At 27.9% G+C, this 19,130-nt stretch overlaps 1 protein-coding gene across 3 annotated transcripts; it reads right to left on the bottom strand.

The window, feature by feature from the left end:
- Positions 1-7: 7 nt before the first annotated feature.
- On the bottom strand, positions 8-12,629 carry TT8 (basic helix-loop-helix (bHLH) DNA-binding superfamily protein). 3 transcript variants are annotated; one of them, XM_088504026.1, is made up of 10 exons: positions 12,470-12,629; positions 11,349-11,506; positions 10,373-10,627; positions 6,618-6,714; positions 5,478-5,492; positions 5,273-5,329; positions 4,193-4,535; positions 3,986-4,099; positions 1,422-2,104; positions 8-475 (listed from the first exon to the last, which is right to left on the bottom strand). In XM_088504026.1, the coding sequence occupies exons 2-10, from the start codon at positions 11,453-11,455 to the stop codon at positions 155-157; spliced, it is 1,992 nt and encodes a 663-aa protein (XP_088360152.1). In that variant the 5' UTR covers positions 11,456-11,506; positions 12,470-12,629; the 3' UTR covers positions 8-154. The 3 variants fall into 3 exon arrangements, with proteins under 3 accessions (XP_088360152.1, XP_088360150.1, XP_088360151.1); XM_088504024.1 differs by having other exon boundaries at positions 3,986-4,535; positions 12,470-12,628; XM_088504025.1 differs by lacking the exon at positions 12,470-12,629 and adding an exon at positions 11,941-12,441 and having other exon boundaries at positions 3,986-4,535.
- Between the last annotated feature and the right edge of the window lie 6,501 nt (positions 12,630-19,130).

Genomic DNA, 19,130 nt, shown 5'->3' with positions numbered 1-19,130 from the left:
TCCCCCTCATCATTTGATCTAAGAAAATTTCAATATAATAATAAATGGCCCATAAATTTAAGGTCTTAAACATCAACTTATACATAACACCTAGCTAGTAATTCACATTAAGGAAAAAATGATCCTAATAATCTTGATTTAATTTAAAACCTAATTAATCACCAGTATGGGGTATAACCTGATTTAATGCCCTCTTGACTTCCACAATGCTAACCTTCTTCCCACAATTATTGTCCTTAACCTTGGCCCTCAATTCAGCCACAAAAACTCCATTGTTGAGTGAGGATTGAACCCCAATAACCTCAATCTTCATCTCTCTTAACACCAACATCACATCAAGTAGTAACCCTTCCCTATGACTACACTCCAACTCCAACAATGCATCACTCTCTATAATCGAAACCTGCACCGATGCCTCTGTGGCCGCCGCCGCCGCCACCTTGGTTGCGGTCTTCGTCCCCTCCACAATCCTCACCTATGTTGTGGAAATAAAAATATCAAATACAATATGGCATGATACATAAATACGAAGGCTAAATAAAAAGAGAAACTCTTGGTGACAGTAAAATTTAGTATTTTTAGTCATCATTTCATTAGTATAAATATTAAATTATTTTTAATAAATAAATTTTATTAATTTATGTGTGTAAATTTTAAAAAATATGAATACAACCTATATTGATTAATGTGTGTAAACTCTAGTAAATATATAAGTAAATTATATGATTTTTATGTGTAAAATATTTATAAATATGGGTATAAATTATTGTTAGTCAAATACTAACAAAAAATGATAATATTTGTTGGCCATGTAATATTATTCAAATAAAAATATCAAAGGTTAAATAATTTCTTTAATCTTTGTAAAATTGTGAATCTTTAATTCTTGACTCTAGGGGTTTTCTTTTTTTTTTTTTAACTTTCTATAAAATTTAAAATGTTTTATTTTGATTTCTGTTTTAGATATGAATTTAATCCAATTATGTATGAATTGATACATCAAAGTAATTAATTTTTAAATTAATTATTGAAAAAATCATTTAAATGCATGAATATAAATAAACTAACGTGTTAAATTCTTTATATAGTTTATTAAAATTAAACTGTTTAAATATTGACGTGACAAGACAAAATAAGATATTATCTAATAATCTGTTATATTAACATTTAATGAAGAAAAATTAACAAAAATATTGAAATCAAATTTTTTTTATAAGGAGGAAGAAAATAAGTGAAACCAAACAATTATTCACTAAAATTTTATGTTGACTAAAAATTTCTTTGAATAAAAATTAATCACAAATTTAAAATGGTAGTATTTAATGCAAATACACATATTATAATATGCATACAACATAGATAAGCAACTAAGCAAGTAAAATGAAGTGCTTATGCCATTGTAGTAGATCGATGATTATTACCTTCCTCTTCTCATGCCCTAACACAACCGTGTGTTGTTGTTGCTCCTTGTTGGAGGAGCCACAATGGTGAACTTCAATTGTTGTTGATGGTGTCCTCGAACGTTGTTGTTCAGCTTCCATTTGTCGGATACGTGCCTCTAAGTCTTGGATCTTCCTTCTAAGTTGTTTCACATATTCAATTGTGTCACCTAAAATTGAAGCTTTGTCCATTTTGGTAACAAATGGGACAAGTGATCTTAGGATGATGAATCTCTCATTTAGCTTCTCACGGCGGCGGCGCTCCGCCAGGACGTGATTGGCACTCAGCTCGTCCTGCGGAGTGCCACTGCCTTTTCCCCCTCCGCGCAGCCGGTCTGTCGGACCGGCTGAGCTGGTAGGGTTTGTGTTATTTGGAGAACTATTGTTTTCTTCATTGTTTTTGTTGGAGTGTAAGTAGGGCACGGTAAATAAGATGTATTTTAGGAGCCATTGGGAGGAGCCGTCGGCCGTGGCGGCGTGGAGATGTTCGTCGGCGACGAGGGATGTCCACTTGGCGAATGCTGATTGGTTGGAGCAAGTGACGTAGCATGCTATTGAAGGAGACTCAGCCCAACGGGTTGATTGATTTTGGAGGATGCTTGATACAGTTTGAGAATAGTGATCATCTTCTTGTGTCAATATTTGATCTTCTATAGGTGAAAAGACTGCAAAACCCTTATGCAAGTTAAGCAACTAATAATAATAAGGGTAAAGTATATTTTTTTTCCCTAAAATTTGGGAAAAGTTTTAAAAATATCCTTAAGTTTTATTTTGTTTCAATTTTGTTCCAAAAATTTTCGATTTGCATCAAATATACCCCTGACGGTTAAATTTTCAAAAAATTTAAGACCAATCTAACAATAATGCATGAAAATGATGCTTAATTTGCTTGTATTGAGGGTTGTTCTTATGAAATTGTTGTTGAATTGGTCTTAAATTTTTTGAAAAATTAGCCGCCAAGGATATATTTGATGCAAATCGAAAATTTTTAGGACAAAATTGAAACAAAATAAAACTTAGGGGTATTTTTAAAACTTTTGTCAAACTTAAGGGACAAAAAGTATACTTTACCCTAATAATAATAATAATAAATAAGTTTAATTTTGATATATTGGCTATCATTTAATCAAATTTATGTATTTACATAATTTTTTAAATAATAAATTTAAAAATAATTTATTTTTATTTGGAATAATTAAAGTAGGTTCTAGAAATATCCCATATTTATTAGGTGTTGAAATTAATATCATAATTAATATCTTCAGATAACATTCCTATTATAATAACTATAGGAAACATATCATATTCGACATTTATGTATGCATAATTATTCACCTAGGTTGTTTGACAGTAGAATGCATGAAAGATCATGGATTTTAGTTAATGTACATGGATGTTCCTTCTTCATCGATCAATCATATTCGAAGCATGGGATATAGTTTATCAGTTTTATGCAGAAGAGAGTGGGGGCCCCTCATCACAAAGGGCCAAACCAAAGGAATTTAATATGATGGTCCACAATAATATAGTATTCAATGGTGTTTTCTATAGTTATATATAATATAACTAACTACAATAATTATTAGACCCTACTCTATATAATGTGGTCCTTCAAATGTACTTGGATATGTATACTATAGTAGATTTCATTATCAAAATTTAATGACTCTCACCTTACTATCATGCTTTTCTTTCTAGGTGTTGAATGTTGGATGCGTGCGTTTATGAAAAAGTCTTGCTCTAGTTGCTATAATGTTATGTGATGCTTATGCTACTGGATGACTATGATTTATATGACATATATAAGTTTTCTTTTCTATATTTGTATTATATATTGATCTGATTTTAATTTTAATAAAGAGTAAACTACTATTTTTAATCATAAAAGTTAAAAATGCTAACATATTTATTTATAGAAGATGAAAATTATCGTTTGTATATATAAAAAATGACTTTTGCAAGTAAAATTATCCAAACTCTAAAAAATTAAATAAAAATTTTAAGCTACCCTTCTCTTCAAAAACAAACTATTTCTTCGTAATTTAAAAATTTTTAATCAATATGTAATAATTTAAGTAATTGGTCTAAGCAATTTTTGTTATTGGTCTAAACATCTCCTTATACATTAGTAGGTCACTGCTTTTAAAAACTGTTTAGATCAATTACTTAAATGGTTAAAAATCAATTAAAAATTTTCGAATTATAAAAAAATATTTTGTTCTTTGAACAAATAATCATAAATCAAAAAATGTATTTGCTCTAAAAATTATTTATTTTAGTTCTCATGGTTAAATATTGTTGTGATCGGTTAAATATTTAAATAATGCATATATCTTGATACATGAATATTTTAGCAAACAAACAAATTATTTGATAAATGCTAATTAAATATTAAAATGGTATTTGCATGCTTCTTGACGTATCAACATTTTGCAAAACAAATTTACTGTGAAAATTAAATAATTAATTTTTAATTTTTAATAATTTTATAACAACTAAAATAAAAAATATTTAATAAAAACTAAATAAATGATTTATGATTTTACCTGGTAGTTGAACTTGGAGTTGATCCAAAGGGCTTTGAATTGGATCCCATCTTTGGGTCGGGTCAACTCGATAAGAGTCAACTTGACCCGAATGATTATCTGCTTCGGTAACGGCTAGTAAATGAAAATTGGAATCAAGATTATTTGATCCATCATTAGGTGATCCAACTCTAATATCTTCAGACATTTCTAATTGCATCAACTCACTTGGTTCTGTAATTCCACCTGAAACATTATTATTATTTCGTCTCTTTTCATCTTCAGAGTCCAATATGGGTTCTTCTTCTTCATCATCTTCGTCTTCCTCTTCCTCTTCTTCTTCCTCATTGTCTTGATCTTCTTCCATATTGTCTTCATGGGTAAGATTAGGCGGAGGTAATGGTGGGTCCGCTACGGTATAAATGAGACAGTCAGATGAGGATGCAGGATTGGAGGTGGAGTGCTCTGAGAGGGCTGGCTTCGGCGGCGGCGGCGGAGGATGGACGGAGGCGTGGTGGTGTTCTATGAAAAAACTCTTCACGTGTTGGATAAACTTAATATCTTCTTGAACCTAATAATTAAAAAAGTATATATATTAAAATATAAAATAGATAAATAACTATATCTTTCAAAAAATTTAAATTGTGCACTCGAAAGATTGAAAATAAAAACAATCACAATTGTCTTAAGATAATTATTTGGTGAAAATTATTTCTTTATGTAAAGTTGGTAGATGAGAATTGTTAAATAATTTGATAAGTTTAACTAAATTATTATCTGATGACTCTAAACTATTAAATTCACATAAAATTAACTATATTTGAGTTTTCACCTAATTATTTACACAAAAATATTTTTACGTAAAAATAATAACTAAAATACTATGCATTATTTTGAGTCATTTAGTCCAAATATATAAATTATTTATCAATTTTTAAGAAAAATGCTAAAAAATTATTAAAAATTATTATTTTTAACCATCAATATTTAAAAATACAGAATAAAATTATTAGATTACTAGATTAAAAAATTGAATTAATGACTAAATAATAATCAAAACAATAAATTTTAATATTTTTTAGCCTCTTTCGATTCTTAATTGTTATTTTTATATAAAAATATTTTCATATAAGTATTAGATTTATTTTTTTTTACATAGTTTCGAAACACAACCTATTTTATTAAACGTATATATAGCACAGACTAAACTTTGTATTGAAAATATTGTTAAAAATGAATGATAAATGAAATCTATAAACCTCATGATCAGATGTTACTAGACATATATAAAAAATAAGATAAATTTACCTTATCTATTGTGCCAAACTCAACGACACCGTCCAATAGAGGAATGCACACCACGGTCTGTGATTTGCATGGCATAAATCGTTTTTGTGAAATTAGTATTATTTTTCTCATTTTTCTATTAATTCGTATTATTTGCTTGAATAATATATTACGCATAGTAAAAATATAGAATGCCATAAAATGCAGGACTTGGAAGAACTATTACCTGTATACGAGCACTCTAGCGGTGGAAAAATTTGAAATAATAAGAAAAAAGATGAAATGGAAGAGAAGAATATGTTAGTAAGTTACATATATATATACAGTTATATAACTACTAACTATACATCGATAAATTAGTAATTCAAATTTCAAATCATGAAATTGTCATAGATTTTACATTTTAAAACTTGAATTAGAAAGAGGGATAAGTTGATACAAATTATTTTCAAAATCTAGCTCTAGCTAGCTCATCATAAAAATAATTAAATTAAATTGCGAGTAAAAAAAATCTCATACATATTACGATAATGTTGCTAATTTTCTCAGTTAATTATTGTAAGTGAAGAACTTGCCATAAATAATCAAGAAAGTGATAACTTTTGTACTTTGCATTTTTCTTGATGTTGAAAATTGTAAAAACAATTAGATGGCCAATTCCATGGTATCTTTAAAAAATTGAAAATTATATATATAAAGAGCAATTCATTTCTGACAAATTTGCTTTTTTCCAAAAATAAAAAATAGAATTAGCATCCACAAATTATTAATTTAAAAAACACTGTTGGGATTGTTTTCTTCCATATTCTCGTAAATATTCCATAATTTTCATTTTTGGAAATTACATCTATCAACTAATCATTTTAAAATTGTTTCTCGAATTAATTTTAGTTTATTTTAATTTTTGAATTGATTCTTCAATTTTTTATGGGTTTAATTATTTTGTTGATCACTATAATTTTACCAAATTTTTAGTTAGATTTATATACTTTTTTTAGTTAGATTTCTATACTACTCTTAATTTTATAATTAGATATTTTTCATGTCAAAAATATTAAAATTAACATAATATTTCTCTTAAAATACATGCAATCAAAAATCTAACTAAATTTTTAATTATAAATGTCTTCAATTTATAAATAAATATTCAGTTAATTTTAATATTTTTTATATTAAAAATCACCTAATTATAAAATTAAAAATAATATAAAAATTTAATTTAAAAATATAAAATTTTAATTATAAATTTAATAAAACTATAAAGATTAATAGAATAATATTTCAGTATAATATATATATATATATATATATATATATATATATATATATATATATATATATATATATATAATAAGAAATTGAGGACCTTGGCTAGAATAGCTCTGGTAAAGGTTTTGCTGTCCACCTCGTTTGCACCTGTGAGCCATACATGCTGCCTCCTAGCATATGCCTTTCCCGGCAACCTTTTATATATATATATATAGTGCATAATTCAATCATTAACTCAACCACAAAAATAAATAAATAACTTCTATAGTTAATATCTTTTTAAAAAAATATTACTCATTTTATGTGCAGTTATTAAAAACTCCCCACTTTATCATTACTAAAATACAATGTTATAAATTAAATTGACTTTTTATTAGTTTTTAAAAGTACAAGGTAATACATTGTGTTTGATAACTTAAAAAGATTTAGGTGGTTAAATTTTTTACTTTTAAAACTAAAAGCATTTATAAAGATATTTCTAAAATATAATTTGTTCTCTTTTTTTTACATGAAAAAAAGTCTATTTTTACCTTATATATTAAAAATAAAAAATATTAAAATTAATATTTTTTTTAATATAAACAATAAGCTGTTTATGAGGTCAGCTTTTCCAAACATGCTCTAAGCTAAATTTAAGATAAACAAGGCCCACTTTTTTAGGGGAGATAAATTGTATTAATTATTCTTTATAAGTGAAACACCAGCGCAGTCCAATCAATACACATTACAAATTCACAATGGAATTATATGCATTAATTATTTCACCCAAAGTCACAAGTGACAATACAACTTAACAAATCAAGGGGAAAAAAACCAACAAAATATGATTGATAAAAGAGTATATATGCTTATTTACATTAATAACTAAACAGAATCTAAGCAATAGTAACACATTAATAGAACTTAACACATTAATATGATTGAAATTAAAACCTAATCTAATGCTAATACTACAAGTTCTAATTAAAACACTCAGTTAGGTCAATTTAAACCCATATCTAATCTAACCAAATCAAATTAATGCATTGTAATTAGTGCATTATAACATTGTATGTTAATTTGAACCACCCTAAAATAGAATTTTAATTTATTTTTTTTTTTACTCAATTCTAAGTTTATTACCTCTAATAATACCATGTCATAAAATTACTCATCTTAAAAACTTAATATAAAAATGCCCACATTTATTTTTAACTATCCTACCTAGAATTTAGTTTATTAGTATCTTCATTATTTTTTCTCATATTATAATTACTAACATGCCTATTAATTCATTCTTTTATTTATTATATATATAAAAATAATAAAAATAAAATTAGTCAAAATAACAAGTGATTTATAATTTAATTAAGAGGTCTTAGATTTAAGTGTTGCATTGACAAAAAAAATTATTCTTCTATAGTTTATATATGATGACAAGTATTTAAGAAAATAAAGCTGTGAATTAATCCTTTTTATACCTCTATCTACTATATATATCGACTGATTTGATGATTAAATTAAATTCTTTAGAAATTGATTTGATATATCATTTTTTTATAAATTTTGTTAGCAATAATTATTATAAAAAATTACTTATATGTTAAAAATAGAAAATATTAATTATTAATTATAAAGATAAAAATATTGGAGTAAGATACCCTACTAGACTAATGCATTTAATGTATTAACTAAAGTTTCAAAAACTTCTATTAGTACTACTATAAAACACTTTCTAATCTCGCTATTAATAATTTGTACTTCCTAGCTAGCTAATTATTTCAACCGTATTAATGAACACGCTTTAACCAGCTCATCATATTCTTGTTTCGTGCATATATATGCTTCGAATATATTCACACAACAAAACTATTCTAACCCTAATAACTCTTAATATCACATATAAAAATATAGGGTTTGTCACAATGACATACAATTTTATTATGTAATCTATCTGTTCTTCATTTAATTACTCCCCACAATAAGAAGAATCTGACTGACACAACCTCTCGAATCTATGATGAAGAAAAATAAAGGCCCTTACCTACCTCTTTGGCGGTGAAAAAATCATACTTTATATGAAAAAACTTCCAATCCAAAAGTTAAAAGAAGTTCAAATATATATTGCCCCCAAGTTTATTATTATTATTATTATTATTATTATTATTATTATTATTATTATTATTATTATTATTATTGGTCAACCTAGCTATTTTTAGTTGTATTTTCTTAATATACTTAAAACTTAAGTATATTTGGTGTCTACAAAAAAAAAAAGGTTCAGTTTTACTTATTATCATAAAATAACTATATACTATATATGATTTTTAAAAAAATTTTATTGACCGAGAAAGTTAAATAATAGAAAAATTTAAACTGGCAGAATTTTATAAAGTGTTAAATTTTTGAAAAAAGAGTAGAATAAGAAAATAATATTATATGTGAAGTTGTATTGAAATTGTTGTTACATGATATAATAATCACTCTATTTATAAGAATATTACCAACTAATTTTATAAATATCTATCTATTAACTATTATTAGCTATTACTAATTTAACTCTTAATTACTACCAACTCTACTAATATTTTAATATAAAGTATTAAAAGCTCCATAAAAGAGCTCTCTATAATTTGAATCTCCTAATAACCTTATACTTAAAACTCTTCTAATAAGATTCAGCACAATTATTCTGTCCATTTTTTCTAAACTATTGACAGATTGCATAGCAAAATCTCTTTCATGATGAGAAAATGTTTTAAAACGTTTTCAACGTTCTCCAACAAAAGAAATATTTTACTTACTTAATAATAATAATAATAATAATAATAATAATAATAATATATTATTATTATTATTATTATTATTATTATTATTATTATTATTATTATTATTATTATTATCTTCTTTACTTTGCACGTACTTATATTATTATTACATTTAGCCTCACAGAAAGTTCAAGCCACATATATCTACCCTCATCTAACCCTTTGTCTTCTCACTTTAGGGAGTAAAAATTTAAAATGTATTCAACCTTTATTAAAGCTATCTCTCTTCCTATCTACAAATGGAACTTTCCAATTCATGCAGTGATAGCTATATTTATAAAGAAAATGACCTATCCTATGATACAGTCATCATTACATTACACTTGTACATCCATAGATTTATGAGAAATCAATCATGACTCAAAGTTTTGAAACACAATATATAAATAAACATCCACATTGATTTTCAAAACCTTTTTTGAGTGATTATTTTAATATTTGTTTATTAGTTGTTAATCTCTTCATTTTTAAATTTTGAAACATATCAAACACTTTATTTTTGTAAGTTTTAATGATTTAGGTCAGAAATATAGTTTAATTAATTCTTAATTAAATTTTCAAAAGAAGTAGTTTTATAATATTATATTAGAATTTTTATAATTAAAAATTTTAGAATTTAATTTTTATTATTTCCAAAACAAATAGAATAAGCCAATTAAAAAATAGAAAAAATCTACACAAATCCAAAAAAAATTATATAAAAAAACATGTATAGAACATAATTATTTATGTGTCTCCTCTTATCATAAATTTAGAATGAAAACTAAAACGTTCTTTTTACAAGTCTAAAAACTGATTTATCTCATAATTAAAAAAAATAAAGATTAACAAATAATTAATAAAATGGTTATTAATAAAGTTTAGAGACTAATTTAGATTACTCTTTAAAATAAAAAAAAAAAGTGTGTTAATTGATTAATGCAAAGGGAACTCTAGATTAAATTTTCTAATTTAGAGTAATTAAATTTGAAAGAGAGAGATAAACATGTAGTAACTGTTTATTAAGTAATAGTTAGAGCAATTATTATTAAACATGACTACTTACCCAACACCAGGAGGAAATGAGAATGAGACACACATCAAATAGAACCATTCGGATTCTGTTAGGTCCTCCGGCGACAAGGCGGCGCAAGGGCGGCGAGTGGGCGGATTCGTCTCTCCGGCGGACAAGGAGTCATAGAGTTCCCTGAGCTGTTGGCTTCTTTGGAGAGACGCCTCCTCAGCACTAACCTCCATTGGTTGCACTGTCTTCCTTGTCTTAATTGCCCCATTGTAGTAACCATCCCCCCAAACCAAAATCCTAACAATAATAAAAATAAAAAATTATATAAACAGATAATTTTTTATTTTTGAATTTTCAAAAAAATTTGTTGCTGAATGTAATAACTAATTCAATTTGTCATGAATCAACTACTTAAGAACAAAGGTGCAAGATGCTTATTATATAGAATTGCAACATCATTAAATCATTTTAGTAACTAAATTTAACTAAGTTGATCTAATCACTTATTAATACAATAAAAATCAATTAAAAAAATAAAAAAAAACACACACAAAAAAAAAAACTTAATTCAAATTAATTATAAAAATAATTTATTCATCTAATATACTATATTTAATTTTCAATATTTTCTAGAAGCATGTTATAACTTTTGTTTAAATTTTACATTTCAAAATAGGTTTTTGAAATTTGAATGTGTTTTAGTTTATCCTTCATCTATCTGAGATTTAAGTATTTCTTGTACTAGATGAATAATATACACCATAATAAGTTATTTATATAAAATATTTATTAAAATAGAAAATAATATGATAACTGATTTCTTTTATAAAAAAAAATATTTATGTTTCTCAATTATATATGTAGACCAAATACTCACATTTATGTCTTATTAGAGACTTACCTTTTTATTAAAGAACTTGATTATTTGGACTATAAAAAGAAAATTAAAAAAGCAGAAAATCAAAGGTTATATGGGAATTGAATCAATAAATTAAATAAAATTAAATGAATTACATACATCTGTTGTGGACAAAGTTGCCAGAAGAGGCTGTAGGTCCATTGAACAGATTGAACTGCAGCTTGCAACATGCTTTGAAGCCTACTTCCACCCACTGACGCAGCCATTTATAAATAACTCTTAATTCCCAACAAAGATTTTGCACCCTACCACCCTTTCTGAAACAACAATAATAATAATATCTTATAAATAGATATTGTCTATTAAATATATCAAAATTTCAATATTAATTACAAAACTAAAACTCCACCATTTTTAATATTAGAACTAGAAGAACTAAGAATCAAAGAAGAAGATGTAGATAAATGAAAGTATGATTGTGATTATATTGAAATAATTGAAAAATATATAGAATATGAGAATGAATCAAGAACTAAGAACATAATTCCCTTAGCTTTACCTTCAAGTAAAAGAAAAAAAAGAAGAATTCAATCCTTTATGAACCAAGATTCACCAAATTTTATTATTTATTTATTTTCTTTCTTACAATAGTATATAATCTCTTATTTATATTATTATTATTCTCAATTTCTCATCACTGATACACACTGCTACTACATTCCCAAATAACTAATCATTACTCCCTACTTACCATTGTTCTATCAAATATCTTCTCCTCGTCAAAACAACCTTGCTCTCAAAATTATAAGGATTGAAAAGACACTAATGATCTCTTGTAATTCAGAATTCGATGTGCCAAAAGCATCTTAATTAATTCTATTATAAAAAGTTAAAAACAACACATTTATCTCCTCAAAACTAACTCTAATCACTGTATATCTCTATATAAGTATATATCCTTTCAAACTAAAATACATGCCCAAAAATGGAAAAGAACAAAAATTGAATCCTAGGTAATTTTCATGGAGGAGTAAATTAAACAGGGACATAAAAAATGAGTGGTGATAAATGTATGTTGTGTTTAATGATCTGAAAAAAATTGAAAAAACAAAAAATATATTATCACTATTTAACTCTCCTCTCAAGTCTCACCAACAACAAATTAAATGAATAATAATAATAATAATAATAATAATAATAGAAAAGAAAAGAAAAAAGAAGAAATAAAGAAAGATAAAGAGGAAGTTCCAAGATAGAGGGAGAGAAGAGAAGATAGTTACATGAAGTAAAGTAGAGGCATGAAGATATATGTGAGAGTGGTGATGAGATGAAGAAAGAGATAATATGTTTAAAAAAGGTATATGACTTTGAGGTGGATACGGAAACTGTTCAAGAATTAGCATGTTTGTGAGATGAGATGAGATGATAATAATAATGATCTGAGAAAGAAGAAGGTTTGTTGGTTAAGTAAAGAAGAAAAAGAAAAAGAAGAAGAAGAAGAAGAATCAAACAATCTAGAAAGAAAGAATAAGACAGTGTTATGAAAATTAAAAAGAGAGTTTTTGACTGGTTGGTCTACCTGACACTGAGTACATAATAATCATAATAAATTAATAATGCATGTGTGCTTTTGAGGCTAAGAAATAAGTGTGTGTGTTGTGCAAATTTTTGTTAGTTGTGTGTGTCATTTTCTAGACTATGTGTGTGGTTGTGTTTTTTTTTTTTTTTTTTTTTAATAATTTTGATGTGGATTTGATAAATTATGGGAGGATTAGGTGGGATCTATGGCTAGTTAGTAAATAAGAAATAATATAATTAATGATTGATTGCCTTCTTTTTTCTAAAAGCAAAATATTTAGATAGATTATTAGACACTAATGATCTTAGAGTATAGTTTGATCTAAAGTTATTTTATTTAATGTGTATATATTTGTAGATTTTTTGTGAAATTTAATTACAGAATTGAAAAGAAATTAATATATAATGCTCAAACGAAAGAAGAATGTATACGTCATCATCCCAAACTCTTTGGACAACAGTGTACTTATTAGTTTTTGAATTTTCTTTAGGGTTTATTCTTTTATTTATTTTTTAATTAGTTTTTAGTTCGTTTTAGATAATGATGTAATTATTATAGGAATGATACTATATGATCAAGTTATTTTAATAATTAAACTTAATTAAATTGGTCAAATAATTTATTATTATAATAAAAATTAGTTAAAAATAGACATAAAAAAATTAATTGAATTTTATTATAAAAATAAATTGTTAATTTAATATTTTTTTTAACAATATTTTTTTATTCAAAAGGTTAAAGATTAATTCGTCGAATATCTAAACTCTATTTAAGAATTTGTTACTGATAAATAAATTACTGCATGCATTAGGCGGGATTCGAAATCCCATCACTTATTTAAGCATACGAATAAAGTTACTATTTGGCCATTGTTTAATTGTGGTTATTTTGCTTTTGATGTGAGATTGAATTGGGAAGATAGAGTAGGTGGGATCGGATAATACTTTCTTGTTAAGCAATAATGGATTAATATTCTTTTTGAGCGAAAAGTTAACTGGATTAGGAGCTAATCATCCCAAAGTCATCACTAGGGTTCATATTAATTGGGTATGTGATTCACAGATTATGTAGCTGGTTCTAGAAATGAGAGAAGCATAAACCTAGCTTTTCAGTTTTTTTTTTTTTATCTTAAATCTGACCTTTTAAAAAAAAATACAATTTGTTAGTTATCATCTCTAGTTTTAAATAAATGTTTATTTTAAAAATCTTATTCGGTTTATTTTAAGTACGCTTTTTTTTTTATAAAAAAATTAGACAATTTTTTTATTGATAACTATATTAAATGAAAAAGAAAATAAGTATAAGAAAAGAAGAGTTAATAAAGTTAATTTTGTACAATCAAATTAATTTATCTAAAATTTAACATATTTTTAATCAGGATAAAAAGTGTATTTTTTTGTCTTTAAAATTTATTAAAAATTTTAAAAATATCCCTAAGTTTTATTTTAATTTAATTTTATCTCATAAATTTTCGATTTGCATCAAAATATATCTTTTACGGCTAATTTTTCAAAAAATTTAGAACCAATTTAACAACAATTTTACAAGAACAATCATCAACAAAAATAAGTCAGAGTTATCATGCATTATATTATTATCAAATTAGTCTTAAATTTTTTAAAAATTTAACTTCTATGAATATATTTGATACAAATAAAAAATTCTTAGAATAAAAGTGAAACAAAATAAAACTTAAAAATATTTTTAAAATTTTTGTCAAATTTCAAATATAAAAAATATACTTCACATTTCTAATTATTTATTTATTTACTAGATTTTGAACATATTATTGAGACTACAGTGCTAGAAGTCTAGAGAACTATGATTTGCAACTACTAAATGCTCATAATAAGCAACTTCATTAATTATATTGGTTGTCCACATCAGTTTTCATACTAAAAATCAACCGCAACTTCTCTTGAACAAAAGACGGTGGAAGAAAAATCACAAGATGTGTATGTTGGTGTGAACATCAATCATTGTTTCTCTTCATTTTATTATTGAAAATAACATTTTTTTTTTCAGTGGCATTAGCTGTTAAAAATATATTGTTGTAACAAAAAATATTATGGTATACTGTCACAAAAAGTGTTGTTCCTAAGTCCTAAAAGTTTTCAGCAAAGAAATATATTATTGTGACAGTTTTGGACCATTGTAAAACTTTTTATTGTGACAGTTTTGGTGTATTAAAAACCCTTTAACGGTGTCTAATGTATTAATAAATACCAATGTATTTATTAATTCACTTCTATTTATTAAATGCATATTGAATGGTCACAAAAAAAATGCATATTGAATTAATAAATATATAATTAATCAAATGATAAACATTTTAATTAAAGTAAAAAAAATGTTGGCTTCAAATAAAAATTATAAAAAAAGTAATTTTGTTAAATATACATAACAAAAGATATTTTTTAAAAAAATATATATAGCCAAATTCTTCTTGACCCCGTTTTATATGCAATAGATTTTGTGCAACTGTTAGAATAACGTCCTTAAAAAGTATGATAGATGCGGTTTGTGGCAGTTTTATAACAAAATATAATGAAACAATAAAGGACCTAAAATTTTTTTAGTGGTAAATTTGAATAAATTATTTGTGTTCTTTAGCAGGAATATTCTGGAACCTATTCGAGATCACCTAGCTAATATTCTCCTAGTGCCTTATGTGGGGAATCAGAACAAGTATTTGAGACTCTCAGCGGTGATTCAGAGGTCAAAAAGAGTTACTTTTAACTATATCAAAGACAAGGTAAACCAAAAACTCCAGCAATAGAAGATGTCTCTATTATCTTTTTCTGGCAGGGAAATCCTAATTAAAACTGTCGCAACGGTGATTTCGATTTATACCTTAAGCTGCTTCAAGTTATCAGACACTCAACTAGAAGAAATTCAACGAGCTATTCTACAGTTTTGGTGGGGTCAAAAAGGTAATGAACAGAGTATGCATTGGGTGGGGTGGAAGATAACGTGTAGACCAAAATCACAAGGTGGATTCAATTTTAAAGAGATGAAAGTTTTTAACCTTGCAATGCTTGCAAAGCAACGGGTGGAGGATTTTAACAATACCTCATTCGTTAATCTACAAAGTCCTAAAAAGTAAATACTTTAGATTTTCAACATTTATGAATGCTGAGACAGGAACAAATCTCTCTTGAGGTTTGCGTAGCATCATAGAAAGCAGAAAGGTGTTAGAAAAATGTATCCTCTGGGAAGTTTGGAATGGTAGATCAATCAGAATTAAGGAGGATTCTTGGGTCATGAATTTTGTGGCTGTTACTCCTAATCCTATCCCAGCCTCATATCAGGTTTTAAAATTGGTGTCTGAACTAATTCAATCAAATGGCCAATAGAATCAACAAAAAATAATAAAGACATTCAGCTCAGCAGTAGCAACAACTATCTTACAAACAAATATCCAGGGAGGAGAAGATAAGATTACCTAGATGATGAACCGAATTGGTGCTTACTCGGTTGCATCTGGGTACAGAGTTGCCTTTCAATTCAATCATCCGCCGCTTGAGTTTCTTCCAAAGAATTGCCGCTTGAAACCCCTTTGGTCTAGCATCTGAAAGTTGAAAAGCCAACCAAAAATTAGAAGTTTTCTTTGAAAATTACTGTACAATACCTTACCAGTGAAGCTCAAAATTAGCGCCAGAATTAGAGCAGTGAACTCGGCCTGCCTCAAGTGTGGCTCAGCAGAAGAGTCAGTCCACTATTGTGTGTGGTATTACACTGATTCGTTAGAAGCTTGGCACTTAGTAGACTTTCCCATTCCAAAACCAGATGAACATCTTTGGCAATGTTGGAAAGAAGTTACAGAGAAAATGGAAGCTTTCAGTAACAAATCAGATCAGGTGGTAGAGCTAGTGGCAAACCTTCTATGGCAGCTTTGGAAAGCCAGGAATAGCTTCATCTTCGACGGGTCTAGGAAGCCTCTATCTCTTTGTGTTGAAGAAGCCCGTGCTATATATGTTACAAGAACGGAAGGGAATGAGCTAACTTTACCAATTCTTCATACTTCTTCAATGTAATGAGTACTAATTAAATCCTATTTGGTGGAACTTTTTCTTATTTATCCCTGGTGCATGATGTAAGTTCTTAGTGGAATTTTTTCTAGTAATGAAATCACTATCTTAAATAAAAAAAAGACCTAAAATTAATTCATTTTTCTATAACCATTACATATAATGAAAGAACAAAGTATCTTATGTTATTTTTCACATTTAGAGAAAATAACCATTTGTACTTATGAATTTTGTGAACGCTGACAAAAGTACCTATCAAATAAGGAAGTTATCGTTATACCCATGAAAGATGGGTTACATGTGATAAAAGTACTCATATCCTAATTTTTTATTGAATTTTTAATAAATTCTAAATTACCTTTACCTTTTATCTTTAATCTCAACTCCACACTATCGGTTCTGAGCAGCAACATCTCCTCTGTCTACTATCTTCTTTTTCTCCCACTAACCCACATTTAGAGTTCAAACTTCAGCAGTAGTGCTTCAAAAAACCCCATTAAGCCAGATCCTAGCCTGTGATAACTGAATCCTCAACCAGAGGATGCCCTCGCCGCCAGCAGTCGTTGCCCCTAATAGCCGTCGTCGCCTCTAAAAGCTCTGCTCGGCCACTTTTCCTCCATCCTCTTATCTTCTACGTCGTTGCGTCTAGCCCTCTTCTCTCTCGCACAAGCTCTTCTCTTTTATGGTTGCTCGATCCTCTTCTTCTCTTTTCTATCTCCGAGCTACTCAGCTATTGACCTCACTCTCATTCTCGATCCACGTCAACACAATCATAACCATAACAATCTTCATTATCGTTGGGAAGAAGAAACACTAGAATATCAACACGATCCACGAGTTTGGATTAACGCTCATATTCATGAGGCCAAATAATAATAATAATAATGGTCCACAAAGACTTATGCCTCCACCGCCGTAGCCGCAACTGCAAGCCAACAATAACAACAATTCCAATTGATGAATTCATTCAAAATTTGGTCGAGAATAATAACAACCGGTATTATAAGAAAAACGTTGAGTGTCGTCGAATTTACCAACGGATTTCGCATCAGATTTTGCAATTAATGCGACGAAAATAAGTGGTTGGTTACCGTGGACATTTTCAATGATAACTTTGGCGCCATATTATGTTTTGTGGCGCCCAATTACCGTCAGATTATTCCACTGATAAATCCGACGGTATGTTTTTTTTGCACAATTAGCATACAATAATTAGTAGTCAAATTAAACTTTTTGTTTACAAAATTAAAGCAGAAATTCAAAATTACCAGAAATCAACTAATAATTTTATTACATATAAAGGGTCTAAATATAATAAAAAGTTAAAGAAGTAAAATACAATGAAATAAACATAAATAAATTAAATCCCTAGACCCTACAGATCCTAGTAATCGTCGTCGTTGTCACTGCCTTCCTCTTATTGAGGCAGTAGACTAGGTGCTGATATCAGTGTCCCACCAGCAGCGCTGCTGCCTCCAACGCGCATTTGGTCATTGTACACCACCATCTGATCTCGCAAACGCTCCAGCTTTTCCGTCAGCTCTGACCTGATGGCAACGATATCTCCCACACATGCTCATACTGTTGAGCTTGTTGGTGAAGCTCATGTGTGAGCTTCTACACCTCCTCCCTCAAGTCGATAACTTCCTCGGAATCGGCAGGGCTGGTGGCAGAGGCAAAGGTAGATGACGCCGCCAATATAGAGATGCAGAGGTTGCTGACAAAGAACGACCCTAACCCGTAGACGTGATTCTTGTAGGGCTCAGAGGCGGTCTCATGCCAAACTCTATCAGGATCTACGACTGAGGCATCGGAGCCGGGGTCTTCCCCACTAGGCTGAAATTGTTGAGTCGTGACCTCTAATATCTGCACGTAGTTCTCCTGTGTAACACACGTTGTGAGTAGGATGAAAGTTAATTAACTTTAAACCGAATATATTCAAACTTAGAATTAATTGAAACTCACGTAATGAGCCACAAACCACTCGTCAGCAAATCTCTCATTTTTGGCCTTCAACGTATGGGTATACTTAGCTTGAAGATTTCCGCCAATGTCATCTCATGCTCCAACGACTTAGACTACATATTAAAACCAACTAATAAATAAATCAAGTAACAATTAATTCAAGTAATAAGTAACAAAGATGAGCAAACTACATACCAGCCTATTCGTCGTCTTCGTGAAAGTCGCCGACCCACCGGTATACTTTGACAACCTTGGTGAATCCCTATTAGTTCTGTTCGTCAGATGGTGACACTTGAACCCCTCATCAGTACTAAAATGAATGTCCAGTTCCTTCTTAATATTTAAACGGAGCCAAATCGCGAGGTG

The sequence above is a fragment of the Arachis ipaensis genome, chromosome B2 (assembly GCF_059453495.1).
Source record: "Arachis ipaensis isolate K30076 ecotype BB chromosome B2, ASM5945349v1, whole genome shotgun sequence".
NCBI classification, from domain to species: domain Eukaryota; kingdom Viridiplantae; phylum Streptophyta; class Magnoliopsida; order Fabales; family Fabaceae; genus Arachis; species Arachis ipaensis.
Note: the sequence above shows the minus strand (reverse complement) of the source record. Positions and strands in the feature narration are given on the sequence as shown.